The 25,462-nt window shown below is 51.7% G+C and overlaps 5 protein-coding genes across 5 annotated transcripts; 3 read left to right on the forward strand and 2 right to left on the reverse strand.

Annotated features, from left to right (window-relative positions):
* Positions 1–1,924: 1,924 nt before the first annotated feature.
* Positions 1,925–3,406, forward strand: J3458_013332 (uncharacterized protein). Its single transcript, XM_066120386.1, has one exon. It carries the CDS (start codon positions 2,045–2,047, stop codon positions 3,260–3,262), a length of 1,218 nt encoding a protein of 405 aa, XP_065974673.1. The 5' UTR covers positions 1,925–2,044; the 3' UTR covers positions 3,263–3,406.
* On the reverse strand, positions 2,604–6,584 carry VPS1_1 (vacuolar protein sorting-associated protein 1). The gene is made up of 6 exons (XM_007813267.2): positions 6,177–6,584; positions 5,975–6,109; positions 4,522–5,908; positions 4,194–4,464; positions 4,056–4,140; positions 2,604–3,994 (listed from the first exon to the last, which is right to left on the reverse strand). The coding sequence occupies exons 1-6, from the start codon at positions 6,227–6,229 to the stop codon at positions 3,826–3,828; spliced, it is 2,100 nt and encodes a 699-aa protein (XP_007811458.1). The 5' UTR covers positions 6,230–6,584; the 3' UTR covers positions 2,604–3,825.
* Positions 6,585–8,616: 2,032 nt separating this feature from the next.
* Positions 8,617–10,673, reverse strand: J3458_013334 (uncharacterized protein; the record flags this gene model as incomplete). The annotated part of the gene is made up of 3 exons (XM_007813266.2): positions 8,617–9,445; positions 9,514–10,215; positions 10,273–10,673. The coding sequence occupies 3 exons, from the start codon at positions 10,671–10,673 to the stop codon at positions 8,617–8,619; spliced, it is 1,932 nt and encodes a 643-aa protein (XP_007811457.2).
* Positions 10,674–13,248: 2,575 nt separating this feature from the next.
* Positions 13,249–15,468, forward strand: J3458_013335 (uncharacterized protein). Its single transcript, XM_007813265.2, has one exon. It carries the CDS (start codon positions 13,612–13,614, stop codon positions 15,229–15,231), a length of 1,620 nt encoding a protein of 539 aa, XP_007811456.2. The 5' UTR covers positions 13,249–13,611; the 3' UTR covers positions 15,232–15,468.
* A 7,754-nt stretch (positions 15,469–23,222) lies between these two features.
* Positions 23,223–25,399, forward strand: J3458_013336 (uncharacterized protein). The gene is made up of 2 exons (XM_007813264.2): positions 23,223–23,350; positions 23,406–25,399. The coding sequence occupies exon 2, from the start codon at positions 23,428–23,430 to the stop codon at positions 25,033–25,035; it is 1,608 nt and encodes a 535-aa protein (XP_007811455.2). The 5' UTR covers positions 23,223–23,350; positions 23,406–23,427; the 3' UTR covers positions 25,036–25,399.
* The last annotated feature ends 63 nt before the right edge of the window (positions 25,400–25,462 follow it).

Below are 25,462 nucleotides of genomic sequence, written 5' to 3' on the forward strand. Positions count from 1 at the left end.
CCTGCCACGCACATTTCAATTCGTACAGGTAGTGAGCCAAGGTCCAAGGTTACCAGCAGATAATAAAGCCAGTGGATAGCAGCGCAGCTTTGTTGCACGGCCGGTAGCCTTGTCAAATCATCACTAGAGACAGCCGCTAGACGAAAAGCTGGCCACACAATGCTCGCACATCTCTAGGTCTGCAGCTTAATTATCTTCATTCCACCTATACCTTTGTGAGTGACTGCAACTAGAGGCAAAGAGCTAAACAAACCTTTCTGAGCATTGCGGACAAAAGTAGAACAACGTCGTTCCCTCATCAGCGCTTCTTAATTGCAGCGACGTATATCGGACTTCCTTGGCGCCACACTTTCGGCATGTTTCCGCTGTTGTGGACCAAGTGTCGGTAGCTGACATGGGCTGTACTTGCTGTGTCGTTCCTCGTTTGCGACGAAGTTCGGAAGGGAAGTCGTTGGTCGATGAGGCCGTTGCCGTTTCGAGTAATTTGTCTAGGCAGACCCATTAGTACACCACGAGAACTGAAGCGGAGGCGACTAGCATACTCTTGTTTATCGATCCGCAACAATCGCACTCAATGATTGGATTCGGAGAGATATCAAGAGTATTTCCACATGGGCCACAAAATTGGATAGCCATTTTTGCACGGAGTAGACGTGAGGAGATGCAGGAGGAAGACTACTAGGTGCCAGGTAGTGAGACGCGTCGCAACCCATTGTGCGTGCCACCTTACCTAAGCAACCGTGCACAGCTGTCGACCTCGATCCGACCTCGATCGCAACACATCCCGCGGCAGAATGCCCAGGCATGGCCTGTAGCATGCAGCTTCTTCAGGAGACCATTCCAGCTGCCTTGCATTTTCTTTGTCTTGGCCTGAATCATTGGGCCAGACGTTCATGACAAGAGCTATATAACCGATTTGCTCTGGCTCGGCCGGGAAACCTTGAACCCTGATCGTACACACCCGACTTGCATGGAACGCTCCATCATGGACAGTGATGAAGCTTTGTGGTTCAAAATAAACCGGTATGAAAGGTTTGGCATTCGTTAACCTAATACCTCCGTCGCTTGACCGTCCCAGTCAATTTCGGGGCACGCAAGTCACAATGCCCAGCTTGTTGATTATGGCCGGTCAAATTCAAGGGTATGACAATTGGACAGGCTTGAGTGGGGTGAACAATTTGACATTAACAGGGAGGACGCTGGGCTATAGTTTGTCATCACATTTCTAGGGTTTCTGCGGATAAGCGAGGAGATACTTGGGTTTGACCCTATTATAATATTATTTAGCGACCAGAAATAAATATTTAGATTAAATAAAATAATAAAATAATTATTAATGAGAATATAAGCGGGTATAATATCGTTTATTTATTATATCAAGTGATAACTATTTAGATGATTATCTTGAAGATGACATGTAAAGGGTATTTATTACCAAGACCTTGTGGTAATACTTAAACTAGGATAAAGAGGGTAAACCGCTGTAAGAAGTAACCAAGACTATAGCGCTATTCGCGTTCGCGGTGTTAAAGAGTAAAGTAAAAGTTCAGGAAGCGCTGAATGTTAGAAAGTAAAAAAATTATCAACAAGATGGTTTAATATAGCCGTCAAGAATAAGGGGGGTCTAGTGTTTCTTGTAAACGGTCGCAGCAGCAGCGCTGGCTTGAAGCGACCCTCAAAGGAGATTGCCGCCTCTCTGCCGCCACCTTAACGATCCTGGTCTCCATCTCTCCTGTGTGAACCTCGTCGTCGGTCGCTTCGACTCGGTATAATGGCGTTTGCTGGTCGCCCCCGCCATCACGCAGCTCCACCCCCGCCTCCGCCTCCGCGATTCGGTTCCCGCCACGATCGGAGCCTCGGCTGAATTGCAGCCCGTGCCGCCAACGTCATTCAAGCTTCACCACCATTACCAAATAAGAACAAATGCGCTCCCAAATCCATACAATGCCCTGAACCATCCGCTCGTTGGCCTTTAAACAACGGCACATCCAAGCGCCCCCGTCCAATCTCAGCTCTCCCAAAGCCTCAACACCAACCCCCCAACATGGCGGAAATCGGCCCTCCGCCCCTGACGGGCATCACCGTCCTCGAATTCGCCGGCCTGGCACCCGGGCCCTTCGCAGGCATGCTCCTCGCCGACGCAGGCGCCTCCGTCATCCGCGTCGACCGCGCCTCCGACGCCCGCTCCCTCCCCACCGCCGACGCGCTCACGCGCCACAAGGCCTCCATCTCGGTCGACCTCAAGTCCCCCTCCGGCACAGCCTTCATCAAGGAGCTCGTCGCGCGCGGCGCCGACGTCCTCATCGACCCCTTCCGCCCCGGCGTCCTGGAGAAGCTCGGCCTCGGGCCCCCGGTCCTCCTCGGCATCAACCCGCGCCTCGTGTACGGCCGGCTGACGGGGTTCCGCCGCGACGGCCGCTACGCCGCCATGGCCGGCCACGACATCAACTACATTGCCGTCTCGGGCGCCCTCAGCCTGCTCGGGCGCGCGGGCGACACGCCCCACCCGCCGGCCAACATCCTCGCCGACTTTGCCGGCGGCGGCGCCAACCTCTTCCAGGGCGTCCTGCTGGCGCTGCTCGCGCGCCAGACCACGGGGAGGGGCCAGGTCGTCGAGGCCAACATGGTCGACGGGTCCGCGTACCTCGCCACGTTCCCGCGCCTGGGCCTCAAGTCGGGCGTCGGCGCCCGCGGCCGCGGCAGGAACCTCCTGGACGGCGGGTGCCCGTACTACGAGACGTACGAGACCAAGGACGGCGGGTACTACTCGGTGGGCGCCCTGGAGCCGCACTTCTTCAGCCGGCTCGTCGAGGGGATGGGCCTGGCGGGCCGGGGGCTGGAGGAGAAGCGGTTCGACTTTGACGAGTGGCCGGCCATGCGGGCGCTCTTCGAAAGGACCTTTAGGCAGAGGACGCGCGCCGAGTGGGAGGCCGTCTTTGACGGGACCGACGCGTGTGCCGCCCCCGTGCTGGAGTACCATGAGCTGGAAAGCGATCCTGCCAGGGAGGGGGACCAGCGCCCGTCCGTGACGTTGCGCAGCACGCCGTGCTTGGCCATAAAGCAACGGCCAGCGGGGCAATCTGACCCGGCCACGCACGGCCAAGGAGCGGGTGTTCCTGGGGACGGGTATGAAGGCCAGCCGCTGGCGCCGGGGGACGGTGGCGAACAGGCGTTGGAGAGGTGGCTTGGGTGGAAGAAGGGGAGAGAATACGACGTGCACAAGGGTGCGTATATCCTGACCAAAGGGGGGTCGAAGCTGTAGGATTTGGGGGGAATGGAGCAACAGATACAGCCAAACAAACAATGTATAACCAATACACTTTGCTTCGTGACATCATTCACTGGCGTGGTTCGAGACACCAGTCCCCCAATATAGAACACATTGATTTGCTATTAATAAACGAGTCAAAATGCTCCGTCTAGTCCATACATCCTTTACTCACAAACGCGAGACGCAAAGCGCCACGCACAACATACATACGTTGCTCCCCAAAATAAGATCCGCCTTCTGTATCCCACCTGCAATGACCAGATCCAACCAAAAAAATGGCAACATCAATGATTCATTCTCAGTGACAGAAGGCGACGGGGACAATACTCTGCCTTGAGCTCTCCAATGGGAATCCGCGAATCACACTATCTGATCTACTCTAAGCCTTATAAACCCACCCATGGTATCGAAAAAGAAATAATGAGCGTCGAATCGAGGGCTTGTCCTTGACGTCGAGAAATAGTAACGCTTCAATGCCTGTCCATTACGTTTTCCATCGGCGCCAAGCAAAGTGCAATAACACAAGTATCTGGTCTGCCCGGGGTTGGTCGACTTTATTGGACCTGGCTGACGATTTCACTGGCTTTGCCCAGAGATTCAACCATCTGCTGGCATTCCTTCCGTCTTCGGATTGTGAAGTCGCTCTCTTTCAGCAATTCATCAAGCGTATCGGTTCGGTACATGTTCTCGAGCAGTTCCCGCTGCATTTCATCCTTGGTAAACCTGTACATTGCGAGTCAGTACCTACAACAAAAGTGGAGAAAAAAAAAGCTGGTGTACATACTGCACGAGATTAAGCATAATAGCCTTGGGAACCATGTCAATCATGGTGCGCTTAACAATGTTATAATAGGAGGAAATGAGCAGCTCTGTCAAACGGGATCAGTTTCTGTTCGGCGCAAGTGGTCCAGAAAGGACTTACTGATGACTTCCACTTCAATATTCTCTCGCTCAGAAAGGTTGCCAGAGGCTTTCAGTGTGGGCGGAGGAGCTTCCATAGCTGCCGCCTTCTTCTTGTTTTTGGCAGCAAAGAAGCTTCCAAAGAAACCGGCATTGCCAGTGCCATCCACCTCGGGGACCGTGGGACTACCGGCCCGAGCAGGTGTGCTAGACTGTGGCAGAGGCTTGCCAGTCTTGGGGTCGACCTGGACAGGCTTAGAGGGGTTGTATCGCTCGTTGACAATCGCCATGGCCTAAAGTAGGAGGGTTAGAGAAGAACTTCCACATAAAGACAGAGCTCGTAGACTTACGCGGTGGCCGTTCAAGAAATCAGGGTGACCAGTATTGATGTAGCACGACTCCATGGCGACAAGATCGCGCACCAGCTTGTTGGTCGGCTCCATAGCCTTCTTGAAAAAGGCAATGACAACGCCATGCATTTTCTCCTTGAGCTGAGGGTATCGTCGGTACAACTGCTTGCCCAGAAGCTGCGACAAGATTCGAACCAGTTCGTCATAGGCGAGGGAGACACACTTTAAGCTAGGATCCTCGAGGCGCTTGATTTGTTGCTTGACAATGAGTTCAAACGCAGTGGTACCGACGAACAGGGCCGGGGATGAACCAGAAGAGTTGTAGAGAATAGTCCGGATATCCACGTCCTTGACGACGTCAAATGGATCCACAGCCTTGACACCGTTCGCGTACAGCTCGTGGAAGACGAAGCTGATACGAGCACCACCCGACAACTCTGTGCTGGAAAGCTCAGTGTTATTGCCGTCTAGAACTGTCCGCCACTCGTTTGTGAATTCGGTAATAATGTTAAGGACAACATTGGCACTGTTTCCAAGCATAGAGGGTCCCAGACTCTCCAGCTCGTTGGTGTACTTTTGTAGAGAGCTAGAAATTCTTGCCTTAATATCGGGCAGTGTCTGTTTGATGTGCATCATGAGAATCATGTTCAACTTGCGTGCCAGGTAGGGAGTTCCGCAGTACGAGCTCTTGTTGCGGTAAGCCTTGTGGTTTTCGAAAAACGCTTTTTCGGCGTCAAGAGCAACGTTGATGGCCTTTTTATTATCGATGTCTCGTTGGCCTCGGTTAACCACGGGGACGTAACCCAGACGCAATGGGATGACACGATTCGAGAGAATATCGATTACATCGGTTCCTTCATCCATCAAATCGACCTTTGTCAAGACGCCAATGGTGCGCTGGCCCTCGGGATCAACTTCACGGGCGAGCTTGAGACCATCTGAATTAGCCAGGTCAATGTTGGCTGCTGTAACAGCCAAAATGATGGCATTCGACTTTCCAATATACTTCAGAACCATCTCTCGAATCTGTCGCTCGATATCGCGGGGTTGGTCTCCGACGGGCACCTTGGTCAGACCCGGTAAATCGACCAGCGTTAGGGTAAGAACATTGGGAGAGTAAATACGCAAGTTGATGGGGGCAGCCGAGATGCCAGCGTTCTTGCCAACCTTTGCCTCCGTCTCACGGGCAATCTCCTCTCTGATCTTGCCAAAGTCGTGATACTTCTGGCCAGGAATGTGCAAAAACTCCCCCCACTCGTCGGCGTTGGCGGCCTTGTCGTTGGCTGTAGAAATCTCGTCGGGCTTGACACCGTTTGTCTGGGCTGGGCGGTTGATGAGCTGCAATACTAATGGACGCCGCGTAACGATGCCAGAACCTCGAGGCAGGCTGTGATAGAGGCGGTTAGTTAGCTCTTGATTGATATCCATCTATGCCACAAAAGGGGCAACGTACAAGTCTCTTCCCACAATATTCTCCAACACCGAACTCTTGCCGCTAGACTGGCTGCCCACTACGACAATCTGAGGCAAGTCGATGGGATTGTTGACGCCGACAGTGGCAAAGACATCTTGGAGTTTATTGACGAGTCTGAGCCCAAAGGTTAGCAACTACATTGTATCCCCTAACACAGGGCCCAACGGCGGTGGGGGCTCACTGGATGAGGGCAGGATCCGAGATGCCACCCGGGGTCGCGAGATTGCCACTCATGATCGCTTCTTTTTAGGTCGCCTCACTACAGCTTACGGCTGTCGGTGGTAGCCTCGTAGGGGGTTGCGATGTGGTGGTGTTGGACGGTGGGAGAAACAGACGCTGTTGTTGAAGTGGCGGTCCGACGATGCGGTGGAGGGGAAACGTCACCACGATGACTTGTGACCAGTTGTTCCGAAACCCGCTCGAGGAAGAGGGCCAGAAGTAATACGATGCCGTTGGGTGTTTTTGTGTCGCGATACGGTGTACTCGATCAACAGAGCGGACGGCGCACGTGGTTGGAGATGGCTTTGTGCTGGAAAATGCAAGGTGTTTATGAAGCTGGATAAGGAGGACTGACAGGGCGACATGTGCTTCTCGAGGCCACGAGCCTGACAAGGGCAGGGAGGCACTAAAAAAGTGTTGCGTCGCTGCCCTAGCGGGGGTCGACGGTGCCACGGGTTGGGCCAGGCCAGTGGACTGAACAGTTGACCCAGTTTGCCCATGCTCCAGAGATGTACTGGGTACTTGCCGCCCTGCGTGGTACGCCACCATCTGCCTCCATGTGCGCAGGTACCCAAAACCTCCCAGCCCCCAACCCAACAATGGCCCGGTCAAGCCACATGTGGCGGGGCAACGGAATCGCGCCCGAAGTGCGCCACGTGACTTGCGTTTGACCGAGGACGGCGCTGGTGTCTGAAAAGCTTGAAAAGTTGAAAGTAGTCAAGGACAGCCCGAATCTATTCGGCAGCCTAGAGATAACGGCCGGAGAAACGTCACCAAATGATGTGGCCACCGGAATTGATTTCCCTAAAAATATGGTAAGCATGCCCGGCTTGCAAGGTTTAGGCAGCCGCCGCGTTACATGCGCTGCCTAGTGGCTTGGATCTCAATTTCGTTGGGCGGAATTGTTTGGGCAGGGAAACAGTAGGGTTATGAGAGGCTCTCCTCTGACAAAGAAGTGATTCAGAATCGCTATCTTACAAAAAATATGGCGACCAAGGCCGCACTGAAGTCTCAGCAGCATCTCGCTGATAGCTCGGCCATGCCTTTAAGATCCGACCGAGCAAATCGCTCACAAAACACGACCTAATCGCCAGTCCACCACCTCGCGTTTTGGTATAGCGGAGACTTCGTTCTTTGTTCCAACCATCTAGCAGCTGCATCCTCATGAATGTAACGTCATCGTCATGTTCATATGGCGATATCACTAGAAAATGACGTTGTGAGAGAGAGTACAGGTGGCCTTGGGAAGCGATAGCTCAAAGTCAAAGTCTATCAGCCCCGTGAGGCGGCTGGTCTCAGAATCAAAGAGCACATCCCCACGTATCTGAATTCATGAGCTAGAATAGTACTCAACATATACGGGGGGTCTTGTAAATAAAAAAGTCAGCCGACCAGAATATGCGTGGACCAACGTCTGGATAGGGAGAACGGCACCCGCCTCCTAAATGTATGAAAACTTTGCATTCACAAAATTCCTCAACTATCGCGCGGAGTGAATTTATCAACGGATATTTAATCTAGATCATTGAATGCGTAATCTAGCAGGGCCACATAATCTAGGAAGCCCGGCTAGACTAGCTAGCTGAAAACCTTCAGTTAGGGCGTTTCAATTAAAAGGTGGCCTTTTTGATGTCTTCTATTTTCGACTATTACAAAGGCCTCAATTCCCTCGATAGATAGATGCAATCAAGGACCAAGTCCACATTCAATGCGATCCATAGCTTTGAAAATCGGGATAGAATTATTTCTCCAGCCTTGAATGCATCGCTCTAATCCGAATCGCTCGCGTCAGAGGATATCGGGAAATTCGGCGCCTCCTGACGGAACTTTCAGATGAGGCCTCCAAACCAGTCCCACTGGGGCGTAGCTGCCCCTATTGTAAAAACGATCACGGCCCACGGGCCCAATGTCGGATGCGTCAGTTGACCGTAGTCACTAATTTGATCAATATTTCCCCGATGGTATGGGCAAGGTCAAACTCAGAATCCCCATAGGATAGACCACGGTTCTGTCTAATTCTACATCTTTATAGCCGTGACATAAAGATGTGTTCCAAAACGAGCTTCAGTGCTAAGAAACTATAATGAATACGTGAATTGCCCGGCTCGCGGATTCTCGGCCGAATGCGGGTTGACAATGCAGGACCATGTCAAAGCCAATTTCGAGGCCTATAGTGACTGTCTATAAGTTGATTTACAAGATAGATGGAACTAAGTGATGGAGATGTTGGTAGTTGGTTATAAATTGGGTGATCTGCGAGTTTTGGGCAGCTCGGTGAGGTAAGGACGGTTCACTTGTGTCACATCTCGAGGTTTCCCTCCATTTTTTCGTCTGAATACGTTTATCAGACTAGTTTATATTTAACACCCCTGATTTACAAATATGGGGAAGATTTAAGATAGCTATGCAAGCTCCGGAAAAGCATCACAGATGGTTTCGCTCTCGCCCACCACTATGCTATAGGCAATTTCGGCGTACTCCTCGGCAGGTTTGCAGAGCTCAGGTGCAATTTCGATGTATGCCTTGAACAAGTTTGCAAACGCACACGGCACAAAGTCGTTAACAACACCCCATTTCTCGATATCCAGTCGCTGCGAGGACGCGGTCATCCTAAAATCTAACGCTTCGAAACCCTTTGCAATCATCTCAACCGCATCACTGGGCCTGTCGACCAAGAGCAGATGAGCGCCCAAGGCGAAGTACGGGTTCCAAAGTTCCAGCCGAAGGTGGGCACCGTCTGTTGGTGGGTAAGTTTTCTCAAGCTTCTCGAGAAGCAACTTGGCTCGAGAAATGTCGGTCATCACCGGGCCACCGAGGACTTTTTCGAGTTCCTTCACGAGTTTTGTGCGTTGTTTCAGGGCCCCTCTAGTTGTCTTTCGCCTGTCTTCGCATAGCTCGCAAGTGCAAGAGAAACCCCAGTTGCTGAGACCCTTATGAGCCGTTTCATATGATTCATGAGGGACTGGCACTCTGTATGGAAAGGTAATCTCCGTACCAGCCTCGAGGTTCCGAGTCGCACGAACAATCTGCATGTCCCCGATAAAAGAGCGAAGACAGTTGCCGACGCAGGAGTGGTTGATGCGGGAAGCCAGTAGCCAAATGCCACACGTTGTATGACTCCTTTCTTGGCTTTCCCCCGTGGTTGTCTTTTTTAAAAATTTGGAGAACGACGACCGGCTAGTCCTTGGTGCACCGAAAGAGTTCAGAGATATGACTTTTTCCACGAAAAATCTACTAGAAATGAGCAACTAGCCGCGTTTTTTACCTCTCCAGGGGAAAATGAGGCAATGGAGACTTACGAATCAACGACGGGAATCCCGTCAATTTCACAGACTGGAACCGGCTTGTAGTCCCCGTGATGTAGTTCTCTAAATTCAGCCGACAACCGCGGATTGTGATACAACTTTTGTATTACTTGATTGAGGAGGCGAGCTTGACCGCCCACTGTCATCATCTTGGTGCTCAGGTTCATCAGGATTTGACACCGCTCTGTTGTTTCGTCGTCGGCGTAGCTGTACGCGAATGCTTTTTCGCAGAGTAGAAGCTCACCAACAGAGACCGCCGTATTGGTAAAAAGCCCATAACCCCGTCCAGGCGACTTGCGCACTTCCACGACTGCAGCATACGAGGCACAATCGACAAGGGGAGGCGTTTTCTTGGCTTGCTTATACATCTGGTCAAATACATACCGGCCACCCTGTTGCTCGAGCAGCCTTGTCTCGACACGTCTCAGCTCCTGTTCGGCGGCGCTGTTACGAGGATGCGACTCTAGGAGTTGATGCAGCTTTTGCAGGCAACGGTCGAAAAATCCCAGCTCATACAGTGCTCTCGCCTCACGAAAGATGCCCTTTTCTGACGCCTGTCGACTATCACTACCACCCCGGACAGCATCTGACAAGGCACTTTCTAGGCGTCCCAGCCTAAGGTTTGCAAGTGAGCGGTTAAGATGCGCTAGCCGCTCATCTTCAGCTGTTACCGCAGTTTCAATGGCGGAAGTGTATCTAAAAGCGCGTTGGTGAGACGTCTCCTCATGAATACATTACAACAAGTGCACTTACAAGAGTTGTGCTCCAGCCCAATTACTCTTCTCCACTGCTTGATTGCCTTCAAACCGAACGCTTGTACTGTCATTCGAAGTCGATTTCGCTTTCCTCCATTGAGATGGAATATGCTCCTCGGTTCCCTTCAACCAAATGATGTCGCTGACGTGATCGACCCTTAGCGAATACGCGCCGTCAGTGCGGCATTTGAAGAAGGGCTCTTTGAGGATCAAGACGGTTCCAGGCTGTAGCATCTCCGCGGCAGGTACCGCAAGCTCGTCTGGCTGATGATAGAGCTGGAGCAATAAAGCCGTAGCCTCTTCATCTTCAACAATTGCCATGATGGCTGTCATACGCTGTGGTGGTGTGCAGACGCGAACAGCAATCCTAGTGCCGCGGTGAAGTGTTTCAAGCTTCATGTCGGATATATTTATCGGTCGAAGCTCGTTGAGTGAGAGACAGCAAGGGGTGTATGGCGCTGGAATTTGTGACGTGGCTATAGTATGTTGCCCGGGCCCTGCTGGACCCAACGATAGGTGTAGCTTCATCATGAACTCCGAAATCAACCAGTCTCGGTGGGGATGATTCTGCACGGCCTCTCCTTTTCTTCGACTTGCTCTGCTCGCTGCATGTTCTGCCTGTCTCATGAGAGCAGCAAAATGGCTGTCGTGTGAAACATCTTGAACGTCCATTTTTGAATTGAAAAGAGGGTTTCTTGTGGAGTACTTGGATAAACTGGCAAAAAAAGAAGAGATCGGAGTCGGAGGTGATTATTATGCTTCAGGATTTCACGCCGTTTGTCCAGCAACATAATCTTGGGCAGCAATGCATCTTCATCGCGGGACCAAACGGCTTCGTTTGATTAACACTCCCCGCCTGTCGTGACACGCCAGCAAAGCCGTTTGCTTTTTTAAATTCACAGCGTTTCATCAAACTCTGGTGGGCATGGTACACAATCACAGTTTTTCGTAGAACATGATGCTCAGTGGCTTGACATCACGCATACTAGGGGGTAAGAACTCAAAAGCGACCAGTGCATTGGATCTGTTCTCGCTGGTTATTGTAGCAACACTACTTGACTTGCTTGATTGACAGAGCAGAGTACCGCTGAGAGGCTTGACTGCAAAAGTGAGGCGGTGCACGTACGGCGGTAACACAAGCCTTCTTCTCCGCCAGACTCATGGTATCACGACATCTTCCAAGCTCTTGCGTGGACCAACAAACACACCGAGGTCATTCGGATACCCGAAAATAGCAAGCCGATTCTCTAGCACAAACAAGTTGCTCTCGGCTCTCGAGTTCTAGATGATACGGGGTGAGTCGGTGGCCGTTATGTGGTGGCAACTGGCTTAGAGCATCATGAATAAGAATAATCGTGGCCTTCTGTAGGTCCGTGTATACTCGGTCCTCGATGGATTAGGGGTGCCAGAAACCTGAGTCAGTATCTCGTATTCGGATATGTAATCGAGGTCGGGCTTCCACACCTTCTTTAAAGCCATGGTATTTCAATGACACCAAATGCCCGTTTGCGGAACAGTGACTGAACCTTGAGGCCAGTGATGATCATGACGGGTTTGCATGCGGTGTCGCCCTCCTCATAGACCAAGCGGCAAGCTTCAAACCGCAGCTGGATCACGCTGGTTAGTTCAATCACACTTTGTAGACGTGCTCCCGGCCTCAGGGTCTTGGCGCGTTGTCAATTTACAGGCTGCGGGAAAATCTGGGAACGGAGAGCCCGAAATTGGACAATAACTCGTCCGCCAAAGTGTTCCAAGCCGCCCTAAAGCAAGTGTCGAGAGTGATTAGATGGAACAAACTCTGCGATTGACCTGGATATGGCATCACGGTTCGTAATGTCAGGCACGGTTACTACTCCTACCGCAAGCCTAGGCCCGGTTCTTAAACTTGCAAGATTCCGGAAATCTGATCCAAATTTAGGCACAATCTTCCTTCCCCATTGGCTTGACTGCAGTGAGGACACTCGTGTCTCACGCGAGAATGGCAACCTTTGGCTGGTCAGAGGTGCCAAGTTTGCCCGTGCAATGTAAGCGTCACTCTTCGCCCAGATCGGTTACGCGAAAAAATCTCAAAATTTCGAAGCGCATTTGTATTCACTAGCTGTGTACTTTTTTCTGAATTGTGAGCTGTAGGTCAATCCCGTCTACATTATCCGGGCCTAGATGGAACAGCACGGGGAGAATGTCCGAAACTCACCTTGGCCATATCAGATGTCAAGTTGAAAAAGTATGCATCCCACAACGACATGTCTTCTTCAAGGAAATATCCTCCGTGGCTATGGATTTACTCTATCAGTACCGAGACACAACCCAAGCATGCACTCTAGAGCAGCGGAGTCGCGCCGCATCATGAATTGGTCATAAACTACTGTTCTATGTTACTCTGGCTGAGGGTGATAAGATATTTGCTTATTCAAACGGCCTGCAGGACATTTCGACCATGTATTCGTCGCACATATGCACAGTTCCCAGAGCTTCTGTCCTTGATCGGCACTCTGAGCAAGTCGAGGGGCCATGCCAACAATGGCAAACGGCTCAGGCTTGCTCGACGCTCGAGACATGTTGTACAAGAGATAAAAAGCGCCTTGACGTTTCCGGCCGCAAAGGAATTGGGGGGCGTGGGATGACAAGGTTGATATGGACGGCTATGAGAGAACCCATATTGATATGATACTTTTCGGGAAGCTCGGGCTTAAACTAAATATACCGTTGTATTAGATGCAAAAAGACTAAAAATAGGCGTTGGAAACCAAGAGCCTTGGCCATGCTTGTGAGTCTCTGCCACATCTCGTTTCTGTAAGAGATACAGAATGCGTCATTAGTTAAACAAAGGACTGGTGCACGCATAAAGAGACAGATTGAGATCGACTTGGTGCCTGCTACCCCGCAGACTGAGCGCAGTGACGGCTTGGCCTGCGCATAGACCTTATTCCCATTGCTTGCTTCCACTCAACCTTGATGCAACTTGATAGCAACATCGGCAACTCCCTAGTCTCCGTCTCGGTCTGGATCCACTTTCAAGATCCGACCAATTGACGCTATTTGTGCATCCGGTTCATTTTCGCGCCCCCAAGTTCCACTTCCGAAATCAGACCGTTGACATTATTCCTGCAACAAAGCTCAACTTCGGCGCCGAAAGGGCCAACTGCGGATTACCACGTCGTTAGTAATTGTGTTTTTGATGGACGAGCTTTGCTTATTCTCGGTGGACAATTACCAATGCTCTGGATTCTCTGTAATCTCGGTGTACGCAAGGATTGTTTGTGGCAATGCTGGGCCAATCAACACTGTCTGTCTCTCCTCGAGCCCGGATTATGGGATAGCATAAAATGTATGGCAGATGACCGACTTTCCCAATTTCCGACAACCAAATCTCCTCTTCAAAATTCTTTTAGTGCTACTGCTTGCGTATCTCATACCATCGATGACCTGCGCTATCATGCGTATTACACTGGCCCTCGCTGTTGTCCTTGCTGGCACAGTCGCCCAGGCTGCGTCAACACTCTTCTGGGGCGGTACCATTATTGCATTTGACAGTGACAATGAATCCCTCAAGGTGATCAGAAACGGCTCCCTTCTCGTGGTGAATGACCGCATTGCTGCCATTCATGATCATTCACAACAACCCTACGAGGTGCCAGCAGACACAGTCAAGATAGATGTCACCGGCCAGATCATCACGCCAGGGTTCATTGATACCCATCGCCATAGCTGGCAGACGGCATACAAGACTATTGGATCCAACACCACGCTTCTTGAATACTTCTCTCGGTACGGCGAGTTTGCCGCCGCATCCAGCTACCGGCCGGAAGACGTCTACTTGGGCCAGCTGATGGGGCTCTATGAAGCCTTGGACGGCGGCGTGACGACTCTTCTGGACCATGCCCACCACACATGGTCAAACGCGACGGCCTATGCTGGCCTAAACGCAAGTGTAGAAAGCGGAGCTCGTGTTTTCTGGTCTTACGCGTTTCATAACATCCCCAGCCTCAACTATACTATCCCAGAGCAGATACCCAACTTTCGCGAGATCGCTGAGAGTAACGTCCTTGACAATACAACGACAGAACTCGGCATTGCCTTTGACTTTTGGGGTCCCGACCCGGATGTCGCCGTGGTTCAGCAGATTGTTAACCTCGCTCACCAGTATAATGTCTCGGTGGTAACAACACACTGCCTTAGTGGTCCTTGGGGCAATAACAACCTGCCCGAAGATGTTCAACGGTTTGATATGCTCAACGGCACGATTCCCATTGTCTTCTCGCACGCAAGTTTTATTACGGCGCAAGGTGCGGAGCTTCTCCGTTCTACAAACCAATACGTCTCCATTACCCCCGAGTCAGAGATGCACTATGGCCACACTCACCCGCACTCCTACGTACTTCAAGACCAGGCTGCTCTCGGTGTCGATACACACTTTACATACTCTGGCGATATTCTCACCCAGGCCCGTCTGTGGCTGCAGTCGGTGAGATACTACTTTTCGTGGGGTGTTTTGCAGGACTGGGGCTTGCCGTCTCGGAACCCAATGAGTGTCGACCAGGCATTCAAGCTGGCCACTCGCGCGGGAGGGCTTGCGCTGCGAAGACCCGACCTGGGTGTCATCCAAGTCGGCGCCAAGGCAGATGTTGTGGTTTGGAACGCACGCAAGTCTCTGTCAATGGTGGGATGGGTAGACCCTGTCGCGGCGGTGATTCTCCACGCGAATGCAGGCGACGTCTTGGACGTCATGGTGGATGGAAAGTTTGTCAAGCGACATGGAGAAATCGTAGCCAAGCATTATCAGGCTACCCGCGCCAGGTTCTTGTCCAGCGCCCGCAGGATCCAGCAGACATGGCGAGAGAAGCCGTATCCCCATTTCGAGGGCGAATCCGCAGACGGATTTCCCTACAAGGCACCTACCATTGCGGACACGAGCCGAGGCGACGGGGACGGATACGGAGAGCTGTTTGTCAACTAGTTGCAGGCGCTTGCAGTTGTCAAGTTATGAGACTTGTTTTTCAACCGTCAACGAGTGAGTCGCCGGGTCATCATTTGGTCCTTGCAAGCCATTCGGTCCGAGTTAGCTTTTAAGCGAGAATACGAAGCTAGCTAGCTCACCTCAAATACTGAAAAGGAGCCTCAGTTCCGCAGCTAGATAGATTCAATCAAGGACCAATTTTGCCATCATTCAGCCCACGGCTGGATTTTGTGACATTAACTTAGCTCTTTTTGTTTGCCAAGGTATTGTTCTTGGTGTTCTTGTTCTTTCTCTATCCCGCAGAAGGCCTCATGTGACAAAAAGGACGCGCTCGGATATATCCGCTGTCATTTCATGTCATTTGTCGTTATTTACACCGCTTCCCAGACTTACAAACTACATGTACGACTTTACGACAAACAGCATTTACATGGTCTGCTGATTCAATCAACAGAAGCAGCCTTATCTAACAAGGCAAGTTGGGATTCACAATGGCATTCATCTCGAAATTATGTAATTCTCCGAGGCCGTGGACCCGGTCATGCGGGGTATCAGAATAAACTTCGATGCTGCGAGGTTGCCAATCATAATTCGCCCAGGCTATCCCTTTGAGTGTGCGCAGGTGCCATTTTGGTAACGACTAAGGATGTTAACCAATTAAAGACATGAGATTAAAAGATACTTAAGTCACCTAAGAATATATATGGTAAATAAAGTGCCTTATATACTAAAAGTTACAAGCATATAAGTGGCTACCCTGTTATAAACGATGTACTTAGCAAGTACTAGAGAAAAGTGGAGTATATACATAACAGGCACCTGCGCACACTCAAAGGGATACGGAGTAGTCTCGCGCAAGTACGGAGTACTCCGTAGGGCATCATCTAACCGAGAAAAGCCACATGCAAGTGGGGCCACCGCGCTCGTACCCGAAATCGACCGCGCCCCGACATCGAGCAATTCACAGAATGTTGCACTTGACCCCTTTTATCCGTGTTCGACTATGGCGTTCAACGAAATCCGTCCGAAATATCACAATAGAATCAAGTTAGTCCACACTTCAATCGGGACTATAGCCGAACCGTCACCCAATATTGCGATTGGGCCACGCTTATCCAAACCCTTTGATTTTCTGTGGTTGCCTAGGGATTCGGAATCCGCCCGATATCAAAAGTTCGCTCCGCATCGGCGAGATTATACCGTGTTGCTAGGGGGAAATGGAGTCTCATGGCCAGCTATTATCTAGCTTATCTTGCTACACATGCAAAAGGTACGTCATTCAGCCGAAGGCTGACTCTACATTAATCCATAAGTTTTCCGAATAATGAGGGTTTGGTGCAGGCTTGACAAATAAGTTTCTATTGGTCCAAATTTTGTATGGGAAATCGCGAAAGAAGGCTGGATTGGTTGGTGGCTCTAGAAAAGTGGGTAAAGGACAGCCACCGTCTGTCGGTGCTTCTTTGTTTACTTCTCTGTTTACAATCGTTTACAATCGTTTACAATCGTTTACAATCGCTAAATTTGCCCAGCGATCTGTTCGTTTGCTTGGCCAGCAGCCTTTCTTCCATTATTGAAACAGATGTACCGCATGGTTGGGTATGGATTATGATTCTAGGGGTAATATTAGTCCTAGATCTGAATTGGCAGTCCATTGCCCGTCTTGCGACCGAACAAAATCACCAAGTAATTTCGTTAGCAGGAGGAAATCTGCCAATCCAACTACAACCTGTCTGGAATGCCGGGACCACCGCAATTCCGAGGTAACTGACACCATTGATATACTATATATGCCTCCCTAACCTGATCAAGCGTGCCAGGTCCAAAGGTGCCGTCCTTGCATTGAGAAAGCTGGCTGTCCGTCCTACCTCAGCTGAGAGATCTGCCCCGAAAAGAACCGACAGAGACGCTGGCCTATCGCCTCCTAACCAGAGATCTGGAACCCAACCTACATCGCCAGAGAAGCTACGGCAACAACATACAGCTAGGAGTTTGTTCGGAGAGCCAGGCAGCCAGCCGCAGATAGTGCTGGGGACGCCGATCCCACCAACCCAAGCGAGCTCGCGGCTCTTCCGGGCTCTAGCTCCCTCACCGCCTGTGCCGCCCTCGACCGATCCTGTCGCCTCACATTCTGATCCATCTACTGTCCGAAGCAGCACGACTGGTGTGGACTACTCTTACCTGGCTGTTAGGTTCCACAAGGGCGGGAAGGACTCGCAAGATGATGCCTCCAAGGCCGGCGCCAGGGCCAAGCAGGCCACTATTCGGCGCGACCATCGTTCACGACGCCGTGCAGGGGAGGCTGTGTCACTAACTCCCACAATCTCTCAACTCGGCGTCTTTGAAGGTTCTGATGGTCCTGGAGAAGGTATCCTTGTGCTGTGGTCCCGGCAGTTTGTTCAAGCTAACCACGGAACGTAGCTGGGAGTCAAGATCGACTACAGGCAAATGAGCTCCCAGATGGGGATGGAATGACCAAGGAAGCGGATGACAGGGGACAGTTCTCTGAATCTGATGTTGACGTCGAGGACTATTTCAACTTGCTGCTTTCACCTGCTCGACCACGGAAGTACCTCGAACACCTAGGGGTAGAGTCTGATTCCGATCTAGGGGACGAAGACGGGAACGATAATAGCAATGCCTTGGACGAAAGCCCTCTTCGCTATTGCTCGCGGCAGCCTTCCAGAAAGTCAGGGCCTCGTCGCCGTGCTCGCCGTGGTCCTGCCCCTGGTACAGGAGGGCGGCCAAAAAAATCTCAAAGGCAAACTCGATCGTCGGGGCCGCCACGACGGTACCGGAGTCCAGTGATGATTCCACCTGAAGAATCGGCCGTATTTCACGCACAAGATCCGGTGTGGAATGGGGACCTGGACGCTTGCGCCTTGACCTGTCGTGATAAAGCAATCCTCCGTGAGTTCTGGACAAAGCTGGACAATGACCAAATGCAATTTTGTGGTCGATGTCAAGAGCGTTGGTTCCAGATGAAGATCGATTCTGATGGCATTTGTGCGCGTTGCTGTCGAAAGGATGATAAACGCGGCCCTGAAGAGCCGTACTTCTTCTCTGTGGACAACCAGTTGGATTTTGGCTCCGTACCGACTCAATTGCCTCAGCTTACACCTACTGAAGAGTCTTTAATAGGCCGTGTTCACGTCCACGTGAATATTATGCTTGTGCGGGGCCAGCAGTACAAATATCGGGGACATGTTGTTCACTTTCTCCGCGAGGTTGGCTTGGTGTACAACCAACTCCCGCTTTTGCCGCGGGAGTTGAACACTGTATTACTCCGTCCTTCCAATACGTCGTCCCATGCAAACCTTAGCCGGCAATTCACCCGCCAGTTCCGTGTACGCCGCCAGCCAGTTGCCATATGGCTTAACTACCTCCGGCGCCATCATCCTGGCTATCGATGCATCGTCATCGACGAAGAGCGGCTGAGTCAATTGCCTCAAGATGGCAATGTCCTGGACGACATCCCCCAGAGCCAGGTGGAGGCTGCCGAAGTTGGACCCGAGGAAGATGAGGAGGCAGAACCGGACCTGGAGGACGAGGCTGCGGTGCCGGACCTTTTGGCCAAGGACACGGAGCTCGATGCTCTGCGGTCTATTCTTGCCGGAGAACCAGAAGCTGAACCAAGGCTTTCCACAAGCTTCCAGGAGCAGGTGCAGCACGAGCTGCAGCTTCCGAATATACGGCGCACACCCATTAATGAGTTCAATCGCTCTCATGCCCTACTCTCCTTAGCTTTTCCCTGCCTCTTTCCTGACGGGAGAGCCGACTTTGTTGAGCCTCGGCTACGGTCAATCGACTACAAGGACTACATCGAGCACGCGATGCGCTGGCATGACGGGCGTTTTGCACGCCACCCGACCTTCCGCTTCGTCGCCTTCAATACTCTGATGCGGTCACAGGCCCGTGCACGGTCCAAATTCTTCGTGAAGCAACACGATGGTAGTCATGAACCGCTCACACGGGAGCAGCTTGTTCAGGCACTGGAGCACAGCGAGGACCCTGAGGCGCAGGTGCTAATCAACTCAATCACAAGACATGCGGTACCTATTCGCGGCACGCGCCCCTTCTGGAACAGGAAGAGGCAGGACCTCGAGGCCTATGCCTACAACCTTGGATGTCCTGGTGCATTCATCACATTCAGCCCGGCAGATTTACACTGGCGGAGTCTCTACCAGCACATGCCCCGATATGATGAATGGCTGGCTGCGTCCGAGTCCGAGAGGATGGGTCTCTCGCGCCAACTTTTGCGTCAGAATCCTCACATTGCTGCTTTCCATTTCTACCGCCGATACTGTTTCTTTCGAGATATCGTGTTAAGCAAGAAGTTCAACATTACGGATTACTGGGATCGGTATGAATGGCAAGGGCGTGGCAGTCCGCACAACCATGGCCTGTACTGGATGGAGAATTGCCCAAGAGTCGACATGGTGGATGAAGCCGCTCGTGATGTTTTTGCACGCACGTGGGGATTCCACATCACTGCCATTAATCCTGAGCCGACTAGGACTATGCCCCAGGGTGAGGGTAACCCCCTGAGCGTAGATCCACTGAGTACAGAACTGACATTCCTGCGTCTCTCACAAATCGTCAACCGCTGCCAGCGCCACAGATGCAATACCACATACTGCTTACGCGTAAGGAAGAGAACCGTTGATCTGGCGAGGGATATGGAAGGCGCTGCTGCAGATATCGAGGCGGCCAATGCGGCCAATCCAGAGCGGGAGTGTCGTTTTGACTTTCCTCGTGCCTTGCGGGAGCTGGCCGCAGTGATCAGGAAGGAAGGCAAGTCGTACTATGTCTTCGAGGCGGCGCGGAATGACAACCTCATGAATCACTTCAATCCCGCCATTATACTAGGCTGGCTAGCCAATATCGACATATCTCCTTGCACCAGCCTACAGGCGGTTATTACGTACGCTGCCAAGTATTGCAGCAAATCTGAGAAGAAGACTGAGCCTTACTGTAAGCTTGCAGACCAGGTTTTGCCGCACACGGCACACCTTCAGCCGCTATTATCCTTCTCCTCTCGCCTGATGAATAAGCTGATTGCCGAGAGAGATTACTCGGCGCAGGAGATTTCCCATCTTCTCCTTAACATTCCTCTGCAGGAAGGCACGCGGATGGTGGTCTCTGTCGACTGCCGTCCTTTGGAGCAACATGCACGTTCGTATCGCGTGGATGAAGATGTCAACGAGACCGTCGGCAGCTACAGGAGGTATCTCGAGAGAAATGACCAGCACGAGGATGCAACTTACCTCGAGTACCTGCAATCGTATAATCTCAAGACGTGGAGGAGACTCGCTGCCAACGCGAAGAAGAGAGTCCTGTCTTACTTTCCTCGATACAGGTCCGTGGAGGCATCTCCCCAGTTTGGTGACTTCTGCCGTGTTAAATTGATGATGGCTCATCCGCATCGCTCTCCAGAGGAGTTGCTCACCGTGGGCGGGCAGCGGTTCGATTCCTTCGCGGCTGCGTACAGGTTTTGCAGAGAGCAGCACCGTGACACCCATGCGGACGATCATTATGGGGAGCCAGATACAAATGAATTGAGGGCTGAGGACGACGAATTTGAGCTTGAGGTCCATGAAGAGCCCATTGTGGATGAAGACTGGCATGAACTCGCCCGCATGCTTCCCGACCGCCCGCTGGAGGAAGAGGATATCGACATGCTCGGCCGCCGAGACATCGACATCAATTATGATTGGACCCCTCACGTTGGACGGTATACTGATGACGGTATTCTCAAGGGCGACTACTGGAAGCAACGCAAGGCGGCAAACCGCCTTGACCTTGATGTGGATCATCAGCCCTTGGAAGCTCGAGATTCCCTAAACCGGGATCAGCGCTTAGTATACGATACCGTGATGGACCACTTCCTGAATCAGGAACCCTCTCAGTTGCTGCTCCATGTGGATGGTGGAGGTGGTACCGGGAAGTCATACCTCATTAATTTGCTCTCCGCGCACCTCCAAGCCGCTGCTGCCGGGAGAGGGACACCTGTTTGGCGTGCCGCGCCCACTGGCGTCGCGGGAAATCAGATATCGGGCACTACTTTGCACTCCCTGTTACACCTTCCAATCAACAAGGACTTCAAGCCCCTCTCGCCCACTGACATGGCCCAGCTCCAGAAGAAGCTGAAGGACATCAACTACCTGATCATCGATGAGAAGAGCATGCTGGGACTGCGACAGCTTTCTTGGATCGATGACCGCCTGCGCGAGGCGTTCCCGAGTAGGAATGAGGAGTTCTTTGGTAGTCTTAACATCCTTCTGGTTGGCGACTTCTTCCAGCTTCCACCCGTGCTACAGAAGCCGCTCTATTACGATAAAGAGGTGCAGGGAGTGGAGATCAAAGGCAGGAACGCATATAGACGCTTCGATAAATCAGTCTTCTTGAAGGTTGTCCAACGGCAACGGGGCGACGATCAGAAGGCGTTTCGCACAGCTCTCGAGGAATTGCGGCTCCTCCAACTGTCAGTCGAGTCCTGGAAACTCCTTTCCGGTCGAGTACAGGCGAAGCTAGATGATCTGGAGGTCGCCAGGTTCGCCAACGCCTTGCGAGTATACGCCACGAAAGATAGGGTGAACGAATATAACCACTACCACCTCGACCGCCTCGGCCGGCCAGTCATTCAGGTCAAGGCTAAGAATGTCGGCCTTGGCGCGGCTGCGGCGCCTGATGACAAGGCGGGCAACCTTGCGAAGCAGATCCCTATATGCATTGGCGCCCGTCTGATGCTGACATCTAACCTTTGGCAGCCAGTTGGTCTCTGCAACGGCGCTCGCGGTACCGTTTACGATATCGGCTGGGCACCGGGGGCTGACCCAGTCCAAGACCCTCCCTGTGTTATCATGATGGAGTTTGACAAGTACAGTGGACCTGTGTTCCTGACCACCGCTGATGGCAGAAAGATTGTCCCGATTCTCCCAGTAGACAGGGACTTCCTCATCGGAAGCACTCTCTGCACTCGCACGCAGTTTCCCCTGATCGTATGCTACGCCATTACGGTTCACAAGTCGCAGAGCATCACTGAAGATGTCATCGTGACAGATCTCTCCTGTCGGGACTTTCAGACTGGTTTAAGCTACGTAGCTGTCTCTCGCGTAAAAACGCTCCAGGGCTTGATGCTGGATGCGCCCTTTGATCGTGGTCACCTGTTTTACGAGTCTCCACCAGAGGGTATGAAGATGAAGATGAGGGATGAGCGGCATAGAAGACGACAGGTCCTTACACGGAATCCATATAGGTCAGACCACGGCTCTGCATAACTAGATAGCTAGCTAAATGTAATGGCTTAATAGTTGCTTGGCCCAAGGACTCCCAGCCTTCGGATGATCGTACCCCTTGCACCCACAGCTCTAACGTGCAAGGGGTGGCGTAGTATTTTACTCATAATGCTTTTATATGGCCCGTGTGCTAATCACGTCATCTCCCTATTCTAGGAGAAAGGTCAAGTGGTTAGTGTGACTCGTGCCCCAACATGTGTGTTTCGATCAAGCTGCTTATTTGTCTTGCTGTAGTAATCGGGGTTTGCCTAGTTGTTCTCTCTGTGTCAAGTATGAAGAAACTTGCGAGTATCCGACTAGGCCGAAGCGCCCTGGCCCAAAACTTGGTCAGTAGAAATAATAGACGCGGGCCAACATTGATCTGACCATGCCCAAGGAAGTACGCAAAAGAAAAGGCGAGTTATCCCCACCGCCGGCTGGCCATCAGCTGCCGTCAACTCGTCGTCGGTGAACACGACGACATCTGGCACTGCGGACCGTTCCCCGGAGATACAGGGAATCGACCCCAACTCGGCGTCTTCACATCAACACTATGATTTACGATCCAGGCATGCTCGCCGCCTATCATCATGGCCCGCTGATAACTCCGATTTACTTGGTCCAAACTCAGTCTCCAGTTCAAAACGTAACCAGCCCAACCGCCGAGCAGTTTCTCCTGCACGAGACTTTGACAGAATGATGTACCCATCTCACGAGACTCAAACTTGGCCTCCAACACCGTCTCAATCACACGATGGCAGAGATCAACCTGCTATCGTTCCAGGAATAACGGTGGATACAGTATGCAAAGGTCTAGGAATCTCTAGGAATGTGTACACGTATCTGTAAGTCTGGCTGGTGTTCATGATGATAAAGACTGCATCAGCTAAGCATGACCAGAATAAAGGCATATTTCAGCAACATGACAACCTTTACACTGTTTAAACCTCATGGAATTGAGGCCAAGTTTGCCTTGATGCGGTCTCCTATAGAAGCCGAGGCCTTGGTGGCGACAATATTTGCATTCTCTGCGAGGTTCCATCCCTCTGACAGGGACCCCAGTCGGATTGCTCAATGCCCATCACCTTCATACTTTGCAGCTATTGCCTCGAGGCGATTACAAGACGCCTTGGACGCATATGAAGACACAACACCTCCCTTGCACCTCCTGCAAGCCACCATTCTCGATGTCTTCTACAACATCTGCAAGAGTATACGATCTAAATCTTGGAGATATTTAGGCCAAGCGATCCGACTTGGCTATGATTTGAAATTACATTTGCTGGATATCCACTCCGAGGACTCGGGCGGCGAGAAGGCACAGGGCGATCTGAAGCGATGGTCATTGTTGGAGGAACGTCGCAGGGCTTGGTGGGCTCTATGGGAGATGGACGTGTTCGCCAGCACGATTCGCCGACTACCATTAGCAATTGACTGGACACAGAATTTCACATTCCTTCCAGTCCCAGACGAATGTTGGTTCGAGGGGGTCTACAAGCAAAGTTGCCTCTTGATGCCAGACCCAGGTCAACGTTGGAAAAACTTATCTCGAGTCGCCAACACCAGCGCAAAGGCGTGGTACATAGTCGTCAACTCCCTCGTGTATGATGCGCAGCCACTTGTGTACAGCCCTCTACCAGTGAGTGAATCGTCATCATTCGGATCCAAGAAGGACAGCCTGGCCATTATTGCCAATGCTCTCTATTGCACGACATCCTCAATGCCCCGGGAGCTCGTCTACGAAGGACAAGCGTTGGACTTCCGTACCAAGGCATGTCCTCGAGACATCAACTGTCGACAATTTCACGCCGACATTTACTCCATTTACCTCATAACCCAGCTTGTGCACTTCATGAGTGACCATCACAATGTTTGCACCAAGATAGCAGCTGCAGCCCGAGCTCACGCGACTACTGCGTCCAGATCCAGCGACTCACCATCGTGGTCCAACTACATGACGGCTGCCGAAAATGTCGTCGCCGTCATCCGCAACAGCTCACACAATCATATAAAATACGTCAATCCGCTCTTTACCAACACGTTGTGGTTTGCAGCCGCGTCGCAAATAGCATGCAAGGTTGTTGGGCCGTCCAGCCGTGCTGAAGCACTGGCCGCTTCAAACTATGACCTGCTGGAGCTTACTATACAGAGGTACACTTCTTTTTGGGGCAGTAATGACATCCTGAAGCCGCGAATAGATATGATAGAGACTGAACTGAGGAACTTGGTGGCCAAGAACCTTCACGGCGCGGCAAACGGGGAGGAGACTTTCGGCACAGAGGACTCGGGCGCTGCTGGAGCAAACTATGTAGGGACTAACCCGCCGCCCGGTCAGCCTCAAGTCAATAGCATGTCATTTCACGAAGGTGGATTGGTTGGAGCCCAAGGGGCGTCGACGGACGCCGTTCAGATGCCCTTTGTGCCGTTGTTTCCGTCGGGGGACGACTCACATGGTGTATCGCAGCAAATGGTGTTTGATGACTTGGAACACTTTTTGCCGTATGGCTTGGACGAGCTGTGGAAATTGTAAAGCTGCACGTGTTAGGCTTGTGCTTTAGGCAGAGCGGGATAAAAATTGGTGGCCGAGTACAGTGAATACGGCATGTTGGCAAGCAATAAGTTGACGACTGTAGCTTCTCGCTCTACATTTTTAAGGTAATATTTAATGCATCCATTGTCAATATCATGGAGCTCGTTCAATTGAAGCCCCCAAAAGCCTCCCCAATGACCTCTCTTACCGCTGTGTAAATTGCTGTTGTATTTCCAACAATAACAGTGCCCCTGTTGATGAAACACGCACCCGTTTTGCTGCCCGGGTGGCAAGTTTTAACCAGGAGCGACAAGTCTATTATAGATTCATATCAAGAAACTAGCGCAGAAACCTAAAATGAAGCGGCATAGATTTAGTAGAATATTATATAAAGCCTTGGATAATACCCTAGCTACGCCCCAGTTAC

This window comes from Metarhizium acridum (assembly GCF_019434415.1).
Source record: "Metarhizium acridum strain ARSEF 324 chromosome Unknown scaffold_276, whole genome shotgun sequence".
NCBI lineage: Eukaryota > Fungi > Ascomycota > Sordariomycetes > Hypocreales > Clavicipitaceae > Metarhizium > Metarhizium acridum.

Bases quoted from the DNA above. Each gene is read 5' to 3' on its own strand.
- J3458_013332 (XM_066120386.1), top strand. From the start codon at position 2,045: ATGGCGGAAATCGGCCCTCCGCCCCTGACGGGCATCACCGTCCTCGAA.
- VPS1_1 (XM_007813267.2), bottom strand. From the start codon at position 6,229: ATGAGTGGCAATCTCGCGACCCCGGGTGGCATCTCGGATCCTGCCCTC. The intron at 6,110-6,176 runs GTGAGCCCCCAC...CTTTGGGCTCAG, and splicing joins TCGGATCCTGCCCTCATCCA to ACTCGTCAATAAACTCCAAG. The intron at 3,995-4,055 runs GTATGTACACCA...CGCAATGTACAG, and splicing joins ATTATGCTTAATCTCGTGCA to GTTTACCAAGGATGAAATGC.
- J3458_013335 (XM_007813265.2), top strand. From the start codon at position 13,612: ATGACCGACTTTCCCAATTTCCGACAACCAAATCTCCTCTTCAAAATT.
- J3458_013336 (XM_007813264.2), top strand. From the start codon at position 23,428: ATGACAACCTTTACACTGTTTAAACCTCATGGAATTGAGGCCAAGTTT.